At 43.8% G+C, this 23,176-nt stretch overlaps 1 protein-coding gene across 7 annotated transcripts in view; it reads left to right on the forward strand.

Annotated features, from left to right (window-relative positions):
• Positions 1-23,176, forward strand: part of PKP4 (plakophilin 4) — a 237,134-nt gene that overhangs the window by 206,156 nt on the left and 7,802 nt on the right. For all 7 annotated transcript variants that reach the window (XM_023217400.3, XM_023217403.3, XM_026454019.2 and 4 more), the window contains exons 12-17: positions 7,711-7,894; positions 10,887-11,004; positions 12,441-12,632; positions 12,816-12,989; positions 15,984-16,134; positions 19,249-19,444. In XM_023217400.3, the coding sequence (XP_023073168.1) occupies positions 7,711-7,894; positions 10,887-11,004; positions 12,441-12,632; positions 12,816-12,989; positions 15,984-16,134; positions 19,249-19,444 (1,015 nt within the window). The remainder of the gene's footprint in view (positions 1-7,710; positions 7,895-10,886; positions 11,005-12,440; positions 12,633-12,815; positions 12,990-15,983; positions 16,135-19,248; positions 19,445-23,176) is intronic.

The following is a 23,176-nucleotide window of genomic DNA, read 5'->3' on the forward strand; positions in this document are numbered from 1 at the left end:
ATTGATAGATCTTTTCAAAGGTGCTGTGATCCACCTTTATGCCTGCAAAATCACAGAAACTCGGGCTAACCCTTATATTCTCTAAAGGCACTAAAGAACTATCTTGTCCCAGCTGGGGGCAAATTTCAACAGCAGGAACAATCACCTTCAAATGGAATATACAGGCTGGGGCCCATGTGTGCAGCCTCTGTGGCCAGCCCAGGTGCTTACTTCCACACAGCTCCCTCCTAGGAAGCATCTTGCCCTCAGACCATCTGAACATCCACTTCCCACTGCCCTGAAAGCTGAGATGGTGATGTTCCGAGCACAGCTGGAACTGGTGAGCTCCCCCGTGCCCCATGAGGATTATGCATCTGCTGTGCAGGAAATCCCAGGGAACACAGAGGTGAGTAAGGCAGGCCTGTCCACCACCTGCAGTGCTCTGTGCTAGCCAGCAGGGAGTGCAGCAGTCAGTCTCTCATGCTTCGGGGCAGGAAGGAGAAAGCCTCAAGCCACACCTGTAGACCAGGAGCCTCACTGCATGGAGGGATCACTGCACAGGTTTCAGGAACTCTGCTCAGATAGTGTCATCTTAGAAACGCTGGGAATGGCTCTGTACCACCACGACTTGTTTTGCTCAGAATTTATCCAGAAAAAGGTAGTTTTCCATAACTGAGGACAGTAGTTTTATCCCTGTCTCAATAATTGTTTTCCCATTATTTCAGTTTCACTTAGATTTCATAATTTGTTGACAGCCTTCAGCCCTGTTAGAAAGCTTGGGCAATTGATTAGCCCAGCAGACATTTTTATGGCACTGGTTCTCCCCACCACCCCCTTGACTTCCTCATTTCTGTTAACAGCACCATATTTTCACACATAATTCAAACTGCTGGCTTACCTGTGACATCACCCTCAGTTTGCATCTGGCTCCAAATTCTCACTACAGGCACTTCCCTTCCCTTTTGGCCTCCTCACTCCTTCAGCTCCTCATCACCTCCCTCCTCCATCCCGTCCTGTGAAATAGGCTCTGCCCCTCCTGGCCCATCGGCCTCACCCCCTTCCCTGGGATAACACCTGTGCCTGCAGTTCAGGTTTTCCCACCTGCCTGTCCAAATCAGTAGCTCCTGTGACCTGCCAGCCAGCTCCGTCGCCCCTTCTGCTCATTTCCCAGGCTATAGTTGGCCTAAAGAGCTCTGCACCCCAAACCTGCTTCTTTCTGGCCTCTGTCCTTGACACTCCAACTCAAATGTGACCGGTCTTCCATTCTCCTATCAAACAGAAGTTCACACACTTTGAAAAACATCCAGGGAGAAGTGGCATGGTCTCGAATGAGCGTGAGCTTTGGAGCCAGGTCGACTTGTTTCCTTCCAGCTCTGTGGCTCCAGGCACATCACCACTGTCAAACCTCAGTGTCGCCAGCGATAACACATTACCTGCTGCTTGGTGTTTTTGTGATGATGTGTGTTTAGCACCTGGCACACAGGATATTCAAGCCATACTTGTTGCTCTTCTTGCCCTTCGTCACAACTGCCTGGTGGTGTAACTGTTTGTGGTAAGGCCCCCCTGAGAACAGACAGCTCCCCTGTGTGTCTCCCTTGGAGCCTGGCATGAAGCAAGCAAGCATCTCTGCCAGCACTGTTCAATAGGAGAACAATATGAGCTGCATATTTTCTACGTTTTCTAGCAGCCATGGGAAATCTATTTTAATAACATATTTTATTTGGCCTAATAGTTTCAAAGTATTTCAACTTCTAAGAAATATAAAAATTATTAATGAGATGTTTTGCATTCACTTCTTCGTACCCAGTCTTCATAATCTATTTTTTACTTAACAGTGAATCTCAATTTGGGCTAGCCATATTTCAAGTAGCCACATGTGACTGATGGCCACCATATGGGGCAGCACAGGTCTATACTGCGTTTGGGTAGAGGTAACGTAAATCTCAAAGGTGCAAGGTGTGTAACTTTAAGGCTGGCGGGAAGCCATATCGTAGCAGGATGTAGGCCCCATAGCATCTTGGCATTACCCCTTTCCCAAGAAAAAGCCACGGAAGTTTATAAAAACCCGTTGGGCTAAGGGGAGAACTTCAATGGCAGCTGTATAGAGAAGAAATGAAGATGTGTGTTTGCTAGATCCTGAGTGTTTCAACCAGAGACTATATAGGGAATGATAATGGAGGCATGTGTTAGGAGAAGCAGGCAAGGGCCCTGATAAAATCTGCAACCCTGATATTATAATGTTTGTGCTATTAATCTAATATTTCTGCCCCCATTTTTCAAGAATGTTTGCAGGGTGGTTATTTATGACACCAGTCTGTTCCAGTGAGCCCATAGATGCAGAATTGCCAGGAGCTGGGGCGGGCGGTGGGGAGGAATACATACGGGTCAGTATTCCCCCAGAGAGCTTCATTGGGAATGCACAGTCCCATTAGCCACTGGTCATGATACTTGCTTTGTACTGGGAACGGAGTGGGGGTTGAGTGTGCACAAGACCTTAGCATCTGTTATCTCCTTGACGATTCCTCACACCCTGAGCCTGGGTAGTTTTACCTGCCTCCCTCATGAACGTGTTGTGAAGGAGCACAACTGAAACCAGAGCACTCAGAGCAAGGTTCACTCAAGAAGGAAAATGCAGGGGCCTGTCCAGTGATGATGTTTGAAGCACATTGGCACCTTTTTAGCTGTTGCTTTTTTTCTTTTGACTATGTCTACAAACACTTGGGCTTTTTAAAATATAATTAGGAAACATGGCATAAATTGACTGCTGTCTCAAAATGAATGGTTTAAGATTGTCTTTCACATCAAAAAGAACAACAGTTGAGTAGGCTGCCTTGCGTATCCGCCACCAGAGAAATCGCATTTTCCAAATGTTGTTGGTTGTTTTTTAATATCCTTTAAGAAGTGCATTTTTCATATAGTTGCTATTATTTTAATTAATCAGTAAAATCAGCTTCTAATTCGACTATAAAATTATCAGTTGGCCATTAGAATAGCTATAAAGCTAGTTTTAAATGTGAGCTCTTTCAAAATTGTGCAGTGTAGGATTTATGTGAAATGGTATTTTAATTACTTTATTCATTCTTTGTGGGGAAAATGAACTTTCATCTCTCATGGCAGTATTTCATTGTGATTATTGGTTACTCATAATTATATGTACTTGTTCCTGTGACAGAGAATAAGCAGCATTTTCTACAATAATATGCATGAAACTCCCTAATATTTTCTAAATTAGTTTGTGTATTTATATTCTTAGTCCTCACAACAAATAGCTAATTGCTTTAAATTAAATAAAACCTCAAGCTTCCTCAACCAAATTCTAGTTTATTTTTAACTTTCCCATTGAGAACCAGGAGATAATGGAATATAGCAATAAATGTTTTTGAAGCAAATTTTGCATTAGGATGTTGGAGTTAGAGGTTTGTCATGTTGATAGAGAAGGCTAATCCTACAGCTCTTCATTTTCTCATCAGTCTTACTACATCTGGGACTTGGTATATTCTCTATTCATTATTTACTGCCCTAGCAAAATTCTTCCTGACCCATTAAATGAAGCCCTAGACAAAGTAGAGAGAATACTGTTTTAGTGAGGTCGAGCACACACAGGTGTTATTAGCCGGTCTTAAGAGAGGTGCTTTTTACTTTGAGCAAAAAAGCCAAATTAATCATTTCATATTTAAGGCTTTTAAGTTTAATTAAATCTTTTTCATCCATTATTTATTGACTAGAACTGGTTGTTTTGGCTTTATATAACCTTAGTTTTGGAATAGAAAGTGAGGAAGAAAAAGCAGTGCCTTGAGACTTGCTTTGCTGCTCAGAATGGCGAGTTAAATCCATACCGAAGGCTGCAGCTTTGTGTTACATTGTGAAGTGCAGGATTAGAGGGATAATATAACACACAATGCAGGGTGATAAAGCTGCCTTTTTGTGGGTCCCTTGAACACCACATACTTAGCAAAAATAGAACCTTTCCTTTTTTCTGGTCAAGAATAACTGTGAACTTTTTTTTTTTTTTTTTGGAAGTTGCAGAAATGGAAGCCTGAATTTCTATGGTAGGCTACTGTTATGATCCATAAGTCGTTTTAGTTGACTGAAAGATAGCAGAGTCAGCCTGTCTACTGAAGGGGAACATATTTTTTAACGACTTTATGTTTTATAATTTGTCAGCACTGTTCCTTTCTATTTTGCACTTTGAGGGATGGGAATTCTGGCATGTTGGTGTGACTTTTCTGATTCTGGGAGATAGAATGGCAACTGGATTCTCCTATCCCCATAACTAAGATGGTGGTTTCAGCACCCATCTATTTTGGTCTCAATGTGAAAGGCAGGCAAAAGTATGCTGACAAACTTTGTTAGAGATCCTCTCCCCCAGTTGCAAATTTTAAAGACACTCCTGAATACTCAGTTTTACAAAAAGGCACAAAGGCTAGGTAATAATAATAATACTTATAAGCTAAGTCCGATAGGCAGGAAATAAAAGAGAAATCTAAAAACAAATACAAGATATAAAAATGGATCCGTCACAAATATTTTTGACCACCTACTATGTGTCCTGCATTTGTGTCACACAACATACATACAAAAGGATGGATAATAATAGGGTATTTCTTCCTCATTATATAATACATGCTTAATAAAATTAAAATTAAATTTCAGCATATAAATGTTCATCTTTTTTTTTAATCAACATGTAGAATTTCAAACCTATAAAAATATTTAAAAAGGAAAGTTAATTAATTTGGGACAATTTGGCTCTTTAAGGTATTATATGTAAAGCACACAATGCCTAGCACAGAGTAAAGCCACAGTAAATGGTGATGCTACCATTCTTTACATTGATTTAGGAATGTTTATGCTATGTCCAATCCCAAGTATATATACTGGCTAATACTAAGCTGTAGAGTGACATACAGTTCCATCAGTCATTCTGAATGCCTGGGAAGAAAAAGAAAGAGCAGGACAAAATTCTACCACCAGCATGAAAATCAGGGAAATTCTCAAATCAGAGAAATATCCTCTTGCCAGAAGTAGGTGTTAGAAGTAGCTGGGAGTAGAGACAGAAACAACAAAAAAACGGGTTTTTCTGAAAGCAATCAGATAATTTCTAGGCATCACCTCCAGGATCCAATATGCTGAAGAACCACTCTTCTTAGTCATGTTTTCACCTGAAGTTTGTGACACAGCTTGTTTAATTTTCTGTATATATATCCAGTATTATAGTATGAGACTTTCCATAAACAGCTGACTTTACTGGAATGCATTTATTCTGTGAAGTTGAAAATATCTTACTGAAAAATGCAGCTCTCCACCATGCATTGAGGAATTCGAAAGCTGTGACAGAAAATTTGTGCCAATGGCATTAGGAATCACATGTTATGAAACTTTCCGCAGGGGAGGTTAGGGAATCACCCTTTTCCCACTGATGGCTTCTGGGCCGCATGCTGCCACTGTAGCTGGCTCATGCTCCTGGAGGCCCCATCAGGGCCCAGGGTGGCTATGGTTGGCCTCCCTGCAGGAAATGTTAAAGCCCATGTTAGTGACAGAGTCTGTTGTCCTGCCCTGCTATGCCTTGACCCAACTCTGTCTTCTGTTTTCACTCCCTTGCCCTGTTATTTGGTTAGGACAGACTGCCAAAAAAAGTGTTTCTCATCCTTAGCTCCCGGGTCCCTTCTGTGGTCGTCAGGCTTATCAAATGTCTTTTAGATTTGAAACAGAAACACAAGCCCAAAATGGAGCATAGATAATATGAAGCTGCTCTGAGTCAATTGGGGTGGGGATCCGGAGCCTTAGGACCATTACTTCCCCAACTCCCACGTGGCTGCCGCTACAGGAGGCCAGCAAAACCCCCAGAATCCAGGGAACACAGTTTAAAACCATTGCCCAAAAGCACTTTATATAGAAGCATAGCCAATTTTCTAAGAATCCGTGGAGAAATAGCTCCAACTGTAGAATTTAAGTTCTTTTCATAAGTACCCATAATGTGTGCTGCCTTCTAACCAGGACCCTAGTTTTTGTGTACCCCAACATAATTATATAAGCAAAGGTCTGTCATGAACAGAAGAAAAGAAGAACAGAACAAGCTTTCAGAGGTAAAGCAGGGTCTTTACTTGCCTGATTTAGAACTGTCTTAAGTCTCCCTCCCATTCTGTGTCCTGAAGGCTGCAGTTATGATGGAATAGGAGCAGAAAAGGGGCAAAAGTCCTTGGGGAACAAGGGAAACCAAATCAGCAAGATCCAGAAGTCAAAGCCTAGTGAAAGAGGAAAGTAATGGGCACAGGTCCAGAGCAGAACACAAGAGGAGGCCAGAGCACAAGCATCAGGTTCCAGTCCAACCATTCCCTCCACTGGACAGACCTGGGAAGGGGCAGTCCTCACGCAGTTTAGAGTCAGAGGACTGTTTCACTCTCTTCACTTCTAGCCCTTGGCTTCTACCTCCCCTTCCTCCACAAAGGAAGGGGTTCCTGTCTTCCTCCCCATACCACCCTCCTTTACAGGGGCACCCAGAGAAGGCTGAGCAGGCAGTGTCCAGGCTGGCTTCTTGGGCCATGACAGCTGGAGCAGCAGTGCTCGGTCTTGTCTCTGGGCCACGCTCTTGATCAGTCATGTTCACAGGCCTGACACACTCTCGTGGACATAGGCAGATTTTGCCACCCCTCCCGCTCTGCAAGGCCACAAACGTTTTTGTGTGTTGGTAGTTGTGAAAGCACTGTACAGACTCGAGCAACTTGCCAGGGATATGTCAGGAGTGAAGGGCTCTGGGGAACTTGAATGCAGAGAAAACCAGCTGTACCATCTCTTCTCCACCTACTTTCCTCTTACTCAGGAAGATGCACTGATGTGAAAATGACGTTAGGGTAGGTATCATCTCAAATTCGCTCCAATGTCTATGAGAGCAATTATTGGAAAACCTGTGCTATAATAATAATTTAAGCTACCTCATACTTGATGCAAAGATTAAGGCCCTCTAATATCATTAAATAGAACTCTAATAAGCTCCATTTAGGATCTGTTATCCTGAAATCTTGATATGAATTACAATACAGGCGCTTCTTAATTTATTGTTAGTTTCACCTATCTCCAAAAAGGAATGACAGTAACGTGTATTTCTAAAGCACAGGATAATAAAACTCTTAAAATTGATATAGAAGTGTTTAAACCTTATCTAAGTAAGGTGGATGAAGCAAATATAACAAACATCGTGCCAGGAAAGTTATGGCAAGTGCTTTATTGAAGCTTGAGCTTCCTGATAGCAAAAGTAAGAAAAGGAAGCAGATGAAGAAAAACATGCCAGTCTTTCAAGAAAAAAATATTTTTCCAAGTACTAAATTCTAAAACTGGTTTGTCACACAGCCATTAAATGTAAAATACAATGCAATGAATAGCAGTTTTATAAAAATCATAGATGCATTATATTCAAGACCCTTGCTTGGATTGTGCCCCTCTCCCTTTACAGAGTAACTAATTTGCTTTGCAAAATCCACAGTCACCTTGCCTGATAGATACAGAGGCTCTAAAATCCAAGAGGGTGAATATTAAGAATTTGTAATATGCTGTCGGAGGCTCATATATTCACTCAAAACTCATTAGAGGTCTCTCCCCAACCTGGTTGCAAATACAGGCCATAGATTAGGTTTGGAACAGACTAACTTCATATTATTTAGAGCTAATATGTTTATTTTATTTCTAAAGCCACAGGATCTCTAACTATTTGATCTTTTAAATCTCCTTTTTTAGGAGTTCTTTGGAATTTATCCTCATGTGATGCTGTAAAAATGACAATCATTCGAGATGCTCTCTCAACCTTAACAAACACTGTGATCGTTCCACATTCTGGATGGAATAACTCTTCTTTTGATGATGATCATAAAATTAAATTTCAGACTTCACTAGTTCTGCGTAACACAACAGGTTGCCTGAGGTAAATTCTTTATTTCTTCTTTCCAATTAGTTCTGTGATTAAATAATATGTGTCATAGGTAAATTGATTTTAGGAGGACTTGCTTTATTAACATCTATCTAAGTTTCCAGTTTTTATTTCAAAATTTAGGCCACTGAACTGGGAGAAAAACATCATGAGCACAGACTTGTGGCCTTAAAGAAGTTATCTTGTAAATGACTCTTCTGTGACTTACTCAGAAAGGCCCTTTCAGTCTAAGATTACTGCCAAAATTCCAGTGTTTTCCACTTTAACAGCATTTTTCTGGTAATCGCATTCTGATTGCTAATGTGTTTGCCGCCTGGTGTTTGTTTAAATTCAAAATGTGATGGTTAAAACCATTTTGCTTTTAAAGAGGTGTGTGATTTAAACAATCAGTTTCAAGTTTTATAAATAAGCGAAAATGAGCCCATATACTCTTTTTTAGTCATTATCTTTTACAGTTAAAGTCTATATATAAAGTCTGTTGCAAGCGTGCACAGTAGAGTTCATTATTTGCCGTTAACACTCATCAGCTCCATTTTGACCCTGTTTCCCAGCCTTACAGTATCCTGGGAACTGGAAGCAAGCCTTAGGGCAGAGTGGAACAGGGATAGAAAGAGTGGGCTCTGGTCTCAGACCGCCTGGCTTCCAGGACCCCTTTGAGCCTCCGTTTCCTCATCTGTAGAATAGGGATGATAATACCGCCTCAGAGCTGTGAGGGGTCAGCAGATGCTTGTGGAAGGTGCTTAGCGCAGTGTCATCATGTGTGAGCGCTCAGTGAGTGTTGTTTAACATCTAAGCATCACCAAGACAGACAGCCCGAAAGAGAGCAAAGCTTGCGTGGCTGGTCTGCAGCCTTGTGACAGGTAGCTATCAGCCCCGGTCAGGGGGCAGTGCTGGTGGGGAGGTAACAAGAGTTAGGATCCCAGAATGCAGGCCAGCTCCTCCTAATTCAGATGCCTGCATCCTAGGGTGGGTCTCGTGGCCTAGCAATCATCCAAAGAGCTAGGATTACTCCTCAGCCAGCCAGCTAGGCTTCAGGGAGAGCCTGGGGCAGGACTCACCCTAACTCCCCCAGTGGGTGAGGGATAGAAACATTTGGTGAATGCCCTCTGTGTAAAACCAATGACCAATAAAACAGACTAGGTCCCTGCTCTGATGGAACCACATTCTTCCAGGAAGACGGATAAACAAGGAAACAAGAAAATAACAGTAGGTGCTATAAAAATAAATAGGGTGCTATAAAAATAAATAGTGAGGGTTATTGAATGGTTACTTTGGTGGTCAGGGGGTCTCGAGTTTAAATTTAAGCCTACATCTGGAATACCACAAGGAGTGACTCACTAGAGGGTGGTGTTGGGGAAGACAAGAGTCATAAGCCAGTCAAGGGAATGGTTAAGGTAAAGGTTCTGGGCCAGAAATGAGCTTGCAGCCATAGCCTACTGAGCAAAGGGCAGAGTGGTACCAGATTATATAGGATTTTGTAAGTCAGGTGAGGTTTGCATTTTATTCCAAGCGCCATGGGAAACCATCAGAGTGTTCTAAGCAGTGGAGTAATGGGGTTCGTTTCTGGGTGCAGTGTGGAAGAGTGAGTGTGGGCAGAAGTAGAGACAGGAGCATCAGGCTGTTGCAGAGATCCAGGCAAACAGTGAGAGTGGCCTAGACCCAGGTGCTGGGGCGAGGTAGGCAGATTTGGGTTATTTTGTGGAGGAAAAGCTGACAATGCTTACTAATAGATTGAGTATTAGGAGCGAGGAAAGGAGGGAAATAAGGATACACCTAGATCTTTGGCTGGATCAGCTGCAAGCACAGAAGTGCTATTGATGGGGGGAAGGGAGAAGAATGTTTGGAAGGGTGAGCAGGTGAGCAGCTCAGAGTTTTGACAATGTCCAGTTTGAGAAGTCTAATTAGCTATCTACGTGCCAGTGTCAAGAAAGCAATTGGAGGAAAGAATCCGCAATTCTAGAGAGCAGTCAGGGCCATGGGTCCATAGGTTGTATTAAAGCCAAGGAGCAGAAGGCAGCACCTCGGAGAGTGCTAAGATGAAGACAAGACAGGACCTGGGCCGCTCCCATGGGCAGATGAGTCTGAGATGCGCGAGATGAGAGAGAAGCCGGGTGGGGTCCCAGAAGCCAGTGGAGAAAAGGAAGGTGGTGCGGAGAGGCAGGGCAGATGAGAGCCACCGTTCCACCGCCCCGTCATCTAGTCGCAGTTTTGCAAATTCTCAATCTGCATAATTTTACAGGTAGCCTAGAACCATTGTTAATGGGACATAAAATAGATGCTTATTTGGTATCAATTTATGAAGGCAAATTGATATAAAAAAATGTAGACACAAAACCGTTTTCTGGGTGTTTTATAATTGAAAAGACGAGAAAAGTTTTAGCATAAGCAAATATCTATATTTAACTTGAAATGTTTATAATACAAGAAATTATATGTTTCCTCTGTTCATCCAAGAATTTAATGACCACCTACTTACTGCACACAAAATATTATAATAGGCCCGGGGGACTGCAAGAAGCTTCTGGCCTAGCAAGGGAGGTGAAGCATGTCTAGAAGTAGCAACCACCATGACTGAGAGCAGGCCGCCTTCCAGGAAGCAGGCACTTTTCTGATTGTTTTCTATGTAGCAACTCACTTCTTCTTCACAACAACCCTGTGAGATAGTTACTGTTATTTTCCTCCTTTTACATATGAAGAAGCTCAGGAGAATAGGCCCCTAAAGAATTACATGAGGGAATTAGAAAGTGACACATCATGAGGGAGATACAGTCCAAATGTGCAGGTTCCCTTCCATGTGTGGATAATGAGGAGCCAGCCACCATTGTGAGCTTCAGGGATGTTACTGTGCAAGCCCTCAGTGCCGCCTCAGACCTCTAAGTGGCTGCCACCTGTTGTCTGCTCTCTCAGATCCTTAAGGTAAGTCCACGTGGCTGATGAGTGCATGCATGATTCATCTCAGCAGCTCCTCCTGTCTCCACCCCTTTAGGAACCTCAGCTCCGCGGGGGAAGAAGCTCGGAAGCAAATGCGGTCCTGCGAGGGGCTGGTAGACTCGCTGTTGTATGTGATCCACACGTGTGTGAACACATCTGATTATGACAGCAAGGTCAGTGCCGGCCTGGCTGCAGGAAGGCGTGGTGTCAGGTTACCATGGTGCCTGGTGCCACTATTTGCATGCCATTGGTTCTTTCTGACCTGTAGAGCCTGTCCTCCTCAGGAGGCCACTCTCCAGATCAAAGGGCAAGTCTCCAAAATTACAGGAGCAAGGACGTGGCAACTTAAGAAAATATCCTGAGAACCGAGTGGCTGGTGTGATAAAGGCTTTCTCTCTGGTTCTCCTAGGCTCATTCTCAGGGTGGTGCCCATGCTGCTATTTCCTCCAATTCTGCATCCCCACTAGAATCAGAGCCATCAGTACCTGAGTATCTACTGAATAAAAGTTCCTGGTTGAGGCACTGTAATCCCCCCAAACTCTCTGCCCTCTTGGCTGCAGTGCAGTCCACAGTCCCCACCCCCAGCACTAAGTGTTGCTGCACCTCTCCACACCCACTCCTGCTGCTGCCCTGTGGTTGGTCTGTCCCCAGCACGAGCCCCTTACCCTCTCCCTCCTGTGTCCGAGTGCAGGGCGTTCTGCTCATCATTTGTCAGCTGTGACGACCATCCAGGATCTTCCTGGGGACCGAGGAAAGTGGGAAGTACAGGAAAGAGAGACTGAAAGTGTCAGGACTTCCAAAGCGGGCCAGATACTTGGTGTCAGGATGGACTGGACTAGGAGAGGCCTTTGGAAGGTGTTGGATTGTAAGGGTGAGCCTGAGAGGAAAAAGGATGATAAGTGCCTGGGAAAAGAGAGAATAAAATAAAAAAAAAAAAAAAAACACTTTTTATTTGAGTCTCATTGAACCAGGAGATCTGCAGATGAAATTGAGAGGAGTAAGCAAGTTGGAAAGGGAAGCTTGCTAGATAGGCAAATGCTGAACTTGGTTTTAGACACTCAGTTAAATGACAGTTGGCCTCCCAATCAGAGGTGTGATACAGTCTTTTAGGAAACAAAAGACCATGCACAGAAGGCAAATGTCAACAGGGAAAGACACCTCTGAACATGGCGCCAAAGGAGGGTGGAGTTGGGAGATTGAGAAGGCGGCAGACATGGAACCTGGGGGTATGGTTGTCCCCAGGGAGGGAGTTGGGGCATCTGTTGTCATGCCAAGGATCTGCAGTAGTGAGAAGCGAGGCTCAGGTGTCTTTGGTGCAGCCTGCACGGCAGCAGCCCTGAGGAGAAACACTGGGCTGAAGCCTCATGCATTTCAGTCGGCATGAAGTCAGATCCTCAGCAGGACTGAGAAGGGCTCTGCATCCCGTCATCTGGGTATTCCATAAACACTCTAGAATCATAATTCCCTCTTCAGATTGTTTCAAGTTCCCAAAAATAAAAAGTAGTTCTTTCATATTTCCCATTTATTTCCTGTCTGTAGTGTTCAGTACAGAAGTGTTTTGCTCTAATGTGCCGAGTTGTTTTTAATTATACGCCATGCTGGGTTTCAGACAGTGGAGAACTGCGTGTGCACCCTGAGGAACCTGTCCTATCGGCTAGAGCTGGAGGTGCCCCAGGCCCGGTTACTGGGACTGAACGAATTGGATGACTTACTAGGAAGAGAGTCTCCCAGCAAAGACTCTGAGCCCAGCTGCTGGGGGAAGAAGAAGAAAAAGAAAAAGAGGACTCCGCAAGAAGATCAAGTTAGCATTTTATCTGATATGAGACTCTCAAGTTTCATTTTTCTGGGAGTGAGGAATCACATATTTGGCAAGAAAATAAATTTTCTGCATAGCTATAGCTGAGTCCTGCAAAGGTGAATGTTTTCAAGTATTGAAGATCATGTTCATTCTGCCTCCATTTAACGTGTGCTATTTGTCTTTCAGTGGGATGGAGTTGGTCCTATCCCAGGATTGTCGAAGTCCCCGAAAGGGGTTGAGATGCTGTGGCACCCATCGGTGGTAAAACCATATCTGACTCTTCTAGCAGAAAGTTCCAATCCAGCCACCTTGGAAGGCTCTGCCGGGTCTCTCCAGAACCTCTCTGCTGGCAACTGGAAGGTAGGATGACTTCTGCGTATCTACACTTCTTTCCATCTTTGCAAATTAACTTGAAATGTTATATGTATATGTTCTGCCTCAGTCAGATCAGCCCTGATGATGAAATGGTCACAGTTACGTAGTTTGTCTGTGAAGGGGGTAAAGGGAAAAAAGGGAGACAAGCAGTTGCTCTGGGGATCCAAAGATAAATACAAGTCCCTCACTGTGAGAAACAGAAGGCTAGTGAGAAAAATAGATGGTGCCAGCACAGTATAGAAGCCACAGGATGTGTGTGTTGTGGGGTCCTGAAAGAAGACATCTAACGCAGCCACACAAGTAAGGGAAGGTCAGGAAAAGAGCAGAGTGAGGACATGGAGGAGATTTCCTGAAGGGAATGCTGCCCAGCAGAATCTCTTAAGGATGAATGAAAGTAAGCCAGTAGAGGCTGAGGCTGCAGTGTAGAGGGAGCCATCCAGGTAACAGGGACAACAGGAGGAAAGTCTCGCGGTGCAGAGAAGACAGTGTGGGCCAGGACTACTGGCTGCCCTCTGGGGCCCAGTGTGGAGCCAGGCATCATGGATAGGCCTGAAGGCCAAATTTCAGGAGCTGAGTCCTAACCTGCACACAGGAGGGGCTACTGAAAGAGTCTGGGCAAATGAGTGACAGAGACGGGCTAATGTCATCACTGCTCACCCACTTACATGGCAGTGCAAAAGGTGGATTCAAGGAAGGGAGAGTTAGAAGCAGGGATTGCATTTGGGAGCCAGTGCAGCAGTATAAACAGGTGAGAGATCTTGAGTGGCAGAACAGAACACAGGTTGGGCAGTGCTGTGGGGAGGGATAGAGGACCTCATTCTGTTCCTCTCAGGTAGTTACAGACATGCCTGTGTCTAAGGTTTCTGTATCTCTTTGCAGATATATGACTATGAAAACTGAAGACAATTTCCTCTTGTTACCACTGTAAGCGAGTTCTCAGAACGTTCTAAATGTCCCCGAGCAACTTCCCAGACAGTCCTTGTCTGAGACATTTTCAACCTCTAGAAATTTCCTGACAGGTGTATTTTGTAGAGTTATTACAATGCTTGCTTTTGGCTACTTATCCCACCTTAACCTCCCAAAATGAGAATCTTTTGGTGATGGTGTTTTCAAGATAGTGAAAAGAATTGATAAACCTAGGTATGGTTTGTTTCATGCAAGTGGCCGCTATGTTGAATATAGACCGATAACTATGGTCTAGTGCTGAGCCAGTGTGGTGATTTTGTTGTGGCTCCTGAAGTGCCAGTGACTCCATGTGTAAATGCTGGCTCTGAATCCAGGCAACTCTGCTTACCGTCTGGCAGCCTAGAGGCTCTGCCCACAGTTTCCACCTCCCTAAATAAAGCGAATATTAATACCTGCCTTATAAGGGGGTTGTGAGGATTTAGTGAGATACTCCCAGCACATAGGTATTTATAAACATTTATGTTGTAGAACAGCCTTCACCTTCAGCTTCTATGACCAGAGGATCATTTGATGATACTTAAAAAGACAATAATTGAAATCAGTGTGATTTGAGTTGTTTTGAAGTTCGTGTCTGGGATCATTTAGTGAGATAGATGGCAAGCTCATTTAAAATATAAACATTGTATCTAAGCGATTTCAATAGTGAGTTAAAATATTGGACCTTCACTAAGAAAATGAGATAATCGTGGCCACAAGTGTTATCAAGTAAGAAGCTATTTTGGGAGGAGCAATAGCTGTAGTTCTCCAGAAGGGAGATGGGCTGGGCTGGGCTGGGCTAGGTTGGGCTGGGCTGGGCTGGGCTGGTAGGTCTCCAAGTGGAGACAGAAGGAGATGGTTCTGTTGTTGCAGGTTTCAGAGAGAGAAGTTCATAAAACTGCCTGAGTGCTTTGCCCAGTAACAAGTCATGTACTTCATTTCCCCCCTGTAGACTTCTTTTGATTTGAAAAATAGGAGTATGCATTTCATATGCAGAATATAAATAGGATCTTTGAAATGCATCTTTCCCTCTTATTTGTATTATTAAAATAATCTATTCTGTTGGTATTCAAGAAACTGGATGGTCAATCACATATTTTAATGTTCAAAATAATACAAAGGCCTGGTAGATCTCTGTCCTCATGTCTTGGTCACAGTAGGAAAGTAGATGTTTTGTGAGCAGCATCTTTCAATTACCCTAAAATTTGAAAGATGATTTGCATTGGTTGAAAAAGCCAATTAAAGCTCAAAGCTGAAAACAAGATTAAAGAACCGTTTTCTGTTACTCTTTTTGGTTGTTTCACTGATGAGTTAGCGCTTATTTCCATTTTATAAGATACACAAACTGACTCACTATATAGAGTTTCTTCAGAGTCACAGAAAAATTTCTTGACTATGGATTTTTAAAAAACAGCATCAGCAGCTAACTAATCTTGAGTGAGAATGCATTTTGCACACAAATATACTTACTTTTTCACCAGGCTGTATGAATTATGATGCTGGATGTTTCTGGAGAATTCTCTTTCTTCTGAGGCAAGGGATTTTTCCAACCAATCTCTTTGACAGGTTACTGAACTCTAAATATTGTTGCAGGGAATGGAGAAAAAAAACTGACTTGATGGAGACAGGTTCTCCTTTCATGTGTGCTGATGGGTTACTGTCTCTGCCATCCTATTTATAGCCTCTGGGCTTGGCAGGGGACCAACTGCAAAGAAAACACACGATCCTTCCTTAATCATGTTTATGTATCTGAGATAGAAAGTAATCACTGCCTTCTCTTTGCTGCACAAAAATATCTGGCAGATGGTGGTTTCAGATTTTCAGGCTTTGGGATTTCTTTTTAAATCAGTCATTCCAGCCTATCTTTCTCCCCAACTGTGGTTTTCTCTTCACTGACACCACAGATTTGATCTTCAATTGGAAAGAAACCATTTAATCTATTAGTTCATCTTTTGGAAACACCTTTTTTTAGGTGACAGTAACATATGAGAGTGGAACTCTGTTTTATATTACTTCTTGCCTTATTTTTCTCACTAGTTTGCAGCATACATCCGGGCGGCTGTCCGAAAAGAAAAGGGGCTCCCCATCCTTGTGGAGCTTCTGAGAATGGATAATGATAGAGTTGTTTCTTCCGTGGCAACCGCCTTGAGGAATATGGCACTCGATGTTCGCAACAAGGAGCTCATAGGTATGTTCTGGTGACAAGATGAGCTGTAAATGTGAGAGCAGCTACAAAACTCGTGAAACTCCTCTTTTGATTAATAAATATATGGCTTCTAAAATCATTAACAGCTGAGCCCTAGTCTCTAGTTTCTTGGCATATTTGAGTACTCCTGCTTTGTGACCATTCTTTTTCAACAGGAGTCAAGCTCATTAATTAATCATTGATTAGGGAAGGTAAATTTTCAGAAAGGCCAGCAATTTTAGTTGTACCTTACAACAGTAGTAGAGTTAGTGTCTCTCATTTCTAAGAGAGTTCCCTATATTCTGAGCGACAACAAATCTTAATTCTCCCTTTCCAAATTTTGGACTGATATCTGCTATTTCACCAACACTACCATACTCTAAATAAAAAATCACATGATTTTTTTGTTTTGTAGCTTTCCCCTCTCACATCGGTATAAATGTTAATCCTAGAGAAGAACCACTGTCCCAGCATCATTTCCACCCAGGGCAGGGGCAGGACTAGGGTGAGCTAAGCAAGGCCCCAAGGCCACAACATTTTAGGAGGCCTTTACTCTCAGGTTTGTAAAGGTAGGGTTGGCACATGCACAAACTAAACAGTGAGGACTTCTGTAAGCTCCGCATCCCAGGCAGCTTGCTTGCCTCTGGGACATTGCCACATCTTCGGCAGGATGCAGGCTAAAGAAGAGATCAGGGACCCCCCCACCATAAACCTGAGCTTCATTCCTAGGATCTGCTGCTCACTGGCCATGTAACCTGAGGTGTCCTGTATAACCCCCTCCAGGCTCCATTATTCTCTCTAGATTGGAAAGGAAAGGAAACTCCTCGTGTCTGAAGGGGATCTGTTGATGCCTGCTGTCCTAACTGTGGGTTTGCTATAAAGAGGAAATTAGAGAACTCCATGCCAAGTCCTACAGCTGGTGACAGGTCAGGGGAGAAGGAGGGGAAATGGGACAAGATCTTATGTGGATTCATCTGAATCTATAGTAAACTTAAAAAACACCTGCCATGAGAGGAGAGAGAAACAAGGGTGATGACGTTTACCATAAAGAGTTGCTGTAAGGATTAAACGTGATGACTTACAATGGAAGCCCTTCACACAGTGCCTGACAGAATTGCTATTTTGAATTGTTGCCCAGATTAACCTGCCCTTAACACACCATTCCTTTAAGCCAAATCATCCCCCTATGGAAAGGAAAGGAAGTTCCTCCACACCCTGTTGATAGTCCAGCTCGCGCCCGATTCTTGTAGATGTGCCATATCTCTCAGTTCCCACACTTCCTTGAAGAAATCCTTCAAGTCCCTAAAGAGAGATATTCTTTAAAGTTATTTTTCTTATGTCTATATTGTTTGGATTTCTTATAAGAAGCATATATAATTTGGCCATTTTTAATGCTAAAATATACAGGCTTGACATGTGTATCCTGTGGCCTGTCATATTTCACAACGCAAAGACACAGGTAGACAGGAGGCCTTGAGCTGGTACTGTGAAGTGCTAAGACCTTTGGCAAGAGGAATGTGTGTTCCAAGTCTTGGCTTCCTCCCAGTGCATTTCTGTGTTTTCTGTGAATAACCCTTTTTAACTTCCACTGGCCTGTCTCTCCAGTGATGAGCGTTTTTTTTACCTGGCTGAAGCGCTCTTGAACTATTCTATGAATCCTTTTTTTTGTTTGTTTGTTGCCCTATTCCTGTCTTCCTGTGAGACCTGCACCCCTCCTGGATTCAGTATTTAGCTCTAATTTTCCCAGCACTTCAGTTCCTAAGAACCTTCCCCTTCTCTGACCTCTTCCCTCTTTTTTCACATTCATCGTCAGCACTAGCAAAGGACTTTCTTTTCAGAGCCATTTTTCACAAAGAAGCAAAGTTTTGTCACTTCATAAAAGTTACTACATACTTAACTGAGTGGGATCCACCCTGCTGTCTGGAGCTGCAAGTTCTGAGAGGACCGCCAGGCTCACTCACTCATAGGCAGAGCAAGCTGCCTCAGCCTAACCCCCAGGAGTGCAATTTAAAGTTATGCCTTGGCAAAATGACAAATTACATGTCATGGGCCTTTTGGTCATTCATGAGTATTCAAAATCACCAGGGCTAACTTATCATCTGCTCTGTAAACCACATTTGTCTTGTGGCCTTACAGTGTCAGCACTGTTTTTCCACTCTTCCTAACAGTGTTTGCTGTGAGCGAGCCAGAGCCTTCCCTCCAACGTGCTGTACATTGCACAGCATGTAGTTGAGACCTGTCTTCTGCTTACCATTGTATATAAACAGCCTTTATAAAAACCCCATTTCACATCCACTCAATTATTAGCATGGGGGAAACTAAGAAAATGTTTACTTGCACTTTAGTTCATTTCTTTTTGTTTGTAGTGCACTTACAGTTTGTCAGTTGGTAATCTCTTTTTGGAGAGGAATAAGAAAAATTCAGTATCTATACAGAAATACCTCAATAACTGTGAGACTCCCCTCACTTTGTCTTAGCAAGAATTTCATTATCATCGCATTACTCCTGGGAGGTAACATACCTATAATTTTCATAGCAGAACTTTTACTTGTGTCATCTTTTAAAGAAACTAACATGTTGCCACCGTTGTCATATCAGCTGCTGTACACAGAAATGTGTAACTGTACCCAGTTCACACATTAAGATTCAGAAAGATCTAATGGAAAGTATTGTTTGACAGCCTGACTTGGTCCAGATTCAAAGGTAAGTTTTAAAAAGCTTTAAGAGGAAATTGAGGTATTTGTGATGCATAGGAATTCCCTTAAGGATAAAATTTACTATTATAATTCCTTCATTACTCAATGTTACTGAAAATACTTGAACGAAAACAACTTGATTTGTCTACCCAGTTTTACGCATTGATTTACATTTGCTTTCAGCAGTTGACAGTAATGTTTTATAAATGAATCATTTCTGCAAGTGACGTTGCAATAAATGTTAGCTTTCCCCTTATAATGACATTTGTCCTTTTCTTCTTTGCTGTGGGTTTTGATATATTCCCCTGTTATTGTCTCTTTGGGGGTTTTATTTTTAAGAGATTGCATACCACCAGAATCTGAACAACAATAACCAAAGCCTAGTATCTGGAAGTAGAATTTACCCTTTTGCCTTTGGCAGGTAAATACGCCATGCGAGACCTGGTCAACCGGCTCCCCGGCGGCAACGGCCCCAGTGTCTTGTCTGATGAGACCATGGCAGCCATCTGCTGTGCTCTCCACGAGGTCACCAGCAAAAACATGGAGAATGCGAAAGCCCTGGCCGACTCAGGAGGCATAGAGAAGCTGGTGAACATAACCAAAGGCAGGGGCGACAGGCAAGTCTGCGGCAAGGAGGTGCAAGTAGGGCTCTTATTCCTGAGATTGTGCTGTGATGAGGCCTTTGTTTGAGGATACCTTTCCTATTGGAAAGGATTTATTTTTGCATTTCTTACATGCTGATAAGCTAAGCAGTCTCCAGCACTTACAACCTGCTGTGCCGGGAGAAGTGTTTTCTGTTATGGGGCCTTTTTTTGGTTTTCACTTTATTGTAACACCCTCACTCCTACATTGGTATTTGTCTCTGTCTTAGTCTGTTTATTCTGCTACAACAAAATGTTGTGAACTGAGTGGCTTATAAACCACAGAAATTTGTTTCTCACAGTTCTAGAGGCTGGGAAATCCAAGATCAGGGCACCAGCAGATTCGGTGTCTGGTGAGGGCCGCAGTTCTGGTTCATAGATGGTGCCTTCAGCTGTCCTTGCATGGTAGAAGCAGGGAGAGGTCTCAGGCCTGTTTCTATAAGGGTGCCAATGCCATTCATGAGGGTTCTTCCCTTATGATCTAATCACCTCTCAGAGGCCCCACCTCCTAATACCATCACCTTGGGGGTTGGAATTTCAACATACGAACTTTGGAAGGGACACAGACTTTCAGACCATAGCAGTCCCTAAAGCCACAACTGGTCATGCCAACTCCTGGAAGAATTGGAAATGCCAGGATGCGGAAAATCTAGGGGGCACCATTTCCCTCGTGCCCTTGTCTCTGCTCCAGGCCTGAGTGCCTGTTCTGCAAGAACGTCTTCTTGAATCCCCAGTTCTGGAACTGAGTTTTCTGCCACATACCCAGAAAGTATTAAAATTACTGCTCTGCAACAGGGCTGCTGTGTGGCCTCAGGATGTGCCCCAGGCTTGGATGGCGCATTTCCCTTTGCTTCTGCATGACACCTCACTGATGAAGCAGGAGGGAAGGACTAGAGAATCAGTGGTAAAAATTGAAGGCTGTTTGTCATGGAGCTGTAGCAGTGACTGTAAGTTTGCTTTAGTATCAGATCAGAGAAATGTTAGTAGGATGCCTGGTGCCATCTCAGAACAGCAGGACAGCGACCTCCCTGAGCCATAGTAGCTTGGCAGCCCTCTCCGCCAACCTCTCTGCTTTGCTCTCTCCATAGTGCTGATTTCCCCTTGCTGTGGAAGTTATGTCTTCCTCTTGTACCTGACTCTTCCATAGCAGGGATTTTTATTTTGGTTCACTGCTATATCCTTAGCATCTAGAATAAACCTGGCCTGCTCATAACAGGTGTTCAGTGAATATTTATTAATTGGCCAAATGACAGTGTTGGAACTCACGTTACATCTCATCTAATCTTTAGTTTATACTTTTGAAGGAGTTTCTAAAATATAAGAATAATCTCAAACCATATTCTCATCTGCCAGAAACCACACCTATCAGCAGTAATGATATTTCCTTTCAGTCCTTTTTTTAAATGTATATTTTTCTATTTCATTAGTAATAAATGGTTATAGGGGGTGGAGAGGGCTGGGAAGGGGAGTGAGTGAAACCATAATCACTTATGCTCTTAAAATGTCGCTGGACAGCCTGCACTTGTGAGCAGCATAAGAAGAGGCTGAGATGCTGAGCTAGTGCCAGAACCTTTGCATATTAAGAAAATTGCTACCCAGTCTAATCTGTTTTTCAAAACCAGAGATTCGGAAAGTCTTGGACCAAATCAAATTGTCTCCTAGCTCCACACACTTAACTTTTCTCCTGATCCTTTCACAAGTACTTAGTGCCTGCCTGCTGTGTGCCAGACACTGTTCTCTATGCTGGGCTTGCAGCAGCAGGAAGTTCGCGCGACAGCCCCACCCGAGGTAGCTTACGTTCCACGGGCAAGGTAGACGCAGACGAGGTGCCAAACGAGCAGAAACGCGTGGAGCATGGTGGGTGGTGCTGAGGGGCAGAACACATAATGATGTCAGGGCAGGTGATGGGCCGTGCTGGGGAGAGGGATGCTAATCAAGGAAGGCCTTGCAGAGATAGTGCCTTCTGAGCACAGAGCTGGAGGAGGCGGGGAAGGAACAGTGCAGCTCCCTGGGGAAAGAGCATTTCAGTTAGAGGGGGACGTCAAATGAGAGAGTCCTGAGAAGCTTGAGGAACAGAAGGAAGCCAGTGCGGCTGGAGCAGAGCCAGTGAGGGTTATAGGAGGCCCACCCCAGCATGGTGATCTGATGGCCTTAGCCAAGGCAGGGCACCACATACCCTCTGCACTTACCCATGAAGCTACTGATTTAGAGCAGCGGCTCCCAAGGTGAAATACAACGACTCAGGATGAGGACTGCAACTTGACTTTCGGATGTAGCAGTATGGAGGTCCTATGTTTAAGAGAAGACGGGATGGTAGAAATTAGAGATATAAGTATATAACTGTTTCAAGGAGTTTTGCTGCAAAGGAGAGCAAAGAAACTTCCTTGCTCTTCTCATGGGTCAGGTTTCTGCTCATGGAATTTGTGTCTGAAAATATGTAGCCTGTTGTTGTCAAGGCATGTCCTGGGCACGGTCCTGCCTCGTCAAGTGTTTCAGCTGTCATCCTCCCAGGCAGCTGTGGAATCTGCCTTTTGAGCCTTCATCCCGCTGCCTAGCACTTAAAGACAGACGGGTGAACAAAGCAGCAACAGCAGGGCCCAGCCGAGAACAGGTGGCTATGCGGGGCAAGTGCCCTGCTCCCCCAAATCTGTCTTCCAGAGGCTGTCTTGGGTGCCTGAAATTTCATCTCTGTTTATTTCTTTGGGGTATTTAGCTATTTCTTGTTCCATAGTCCAATTTGAAAATAAAAAGGTTGGAAAGGCTTTGAATGGGTTGGCTTTACCTGGCTCTGCTCACCTAAACCCTCAGAATCATTAGCAACCCACATTCTGTTTTTAGGGGCTGGGGAAGTAGCTCACCGCCTGCTCCCCTCCTTCGTCCTCCTCCACTTCATGAGAGTATAATTGGGAAGATAAGGAGTAGAAGAGAAAACCAGATTTTAGATCTGGTGTATACATTTGAAGTCAAACTGTCAATGGAGTCTTAAGACAGAAGTGTTGTCCTTAGGGCTAACTCCCCAAGCACTGGTCCATGAGTACCACCCCAATGTAGAGATCTGAGGGCCTTAGCTGAGGCAGAAAAGTCCCCTTTTCACTTACTGGTGAGGCCACTGACTCAAAGCAGCGGCTCCCAAGGTGAATCCAGTGACTCATGGTCGGCAATGCTTAAACAGAGCACCAGCATTTGCAAAATGCCCTCAGAGAGGGGAAATCATATCTGTGACCATGTTTTCCAAATTCAACATTAGAACACCCATTTTTTACTTAGAGATATGAATGATAAGGCAATGGAGGTATTTAGATGAAGGCTTAATAAAAAGAAGGAGGGATAAAACATATTCACTTGGGAGGGTCCCCAGACACTCAGAATGTAGAGTCATGGTTGCATGAATCCCAAAGTCCCAGTGAGATCAGTGGCCCTCAGTGAAGATGTGGAGGGAGGTTGGGATTGACACCTACAGAGATCCTCAACTCAGGTTCGTCCAAGCCACAGCTGCTGCACAGAGCTCACTGCCTGATGGCCTCACTTCAGTTCTTGGCACCTCTGGCCAGTCCCGAACCTGATCAACCCCCAGGCACACCTGGTCCCTTTGTGGTGTGTCCTGCAGTAGCCTCCGTCCCTGTGACCCTGAGAATGGTGGCCTCTTGGCCACTGATTTTCATCCTGCACCCCTGTGAGTGGGGCTGAGGCTGTGCCACCCACATTCAT

Source organism: Piliocolobus tephrosceles, chromosome 11 (assembly GCF_002776525.5).
Source record: "Piliocolobus tephrosceles isolate RC106 chromosome 11, ASM277652v3, whole genome shotgun sequence".
NCBI classification, from domain to species: Eukaryota; Metazoa; Chordata; class Mammalia; order Primates; family Cercopithecidae; genus Piliocolobus; species Piliocolobus tephrosceles.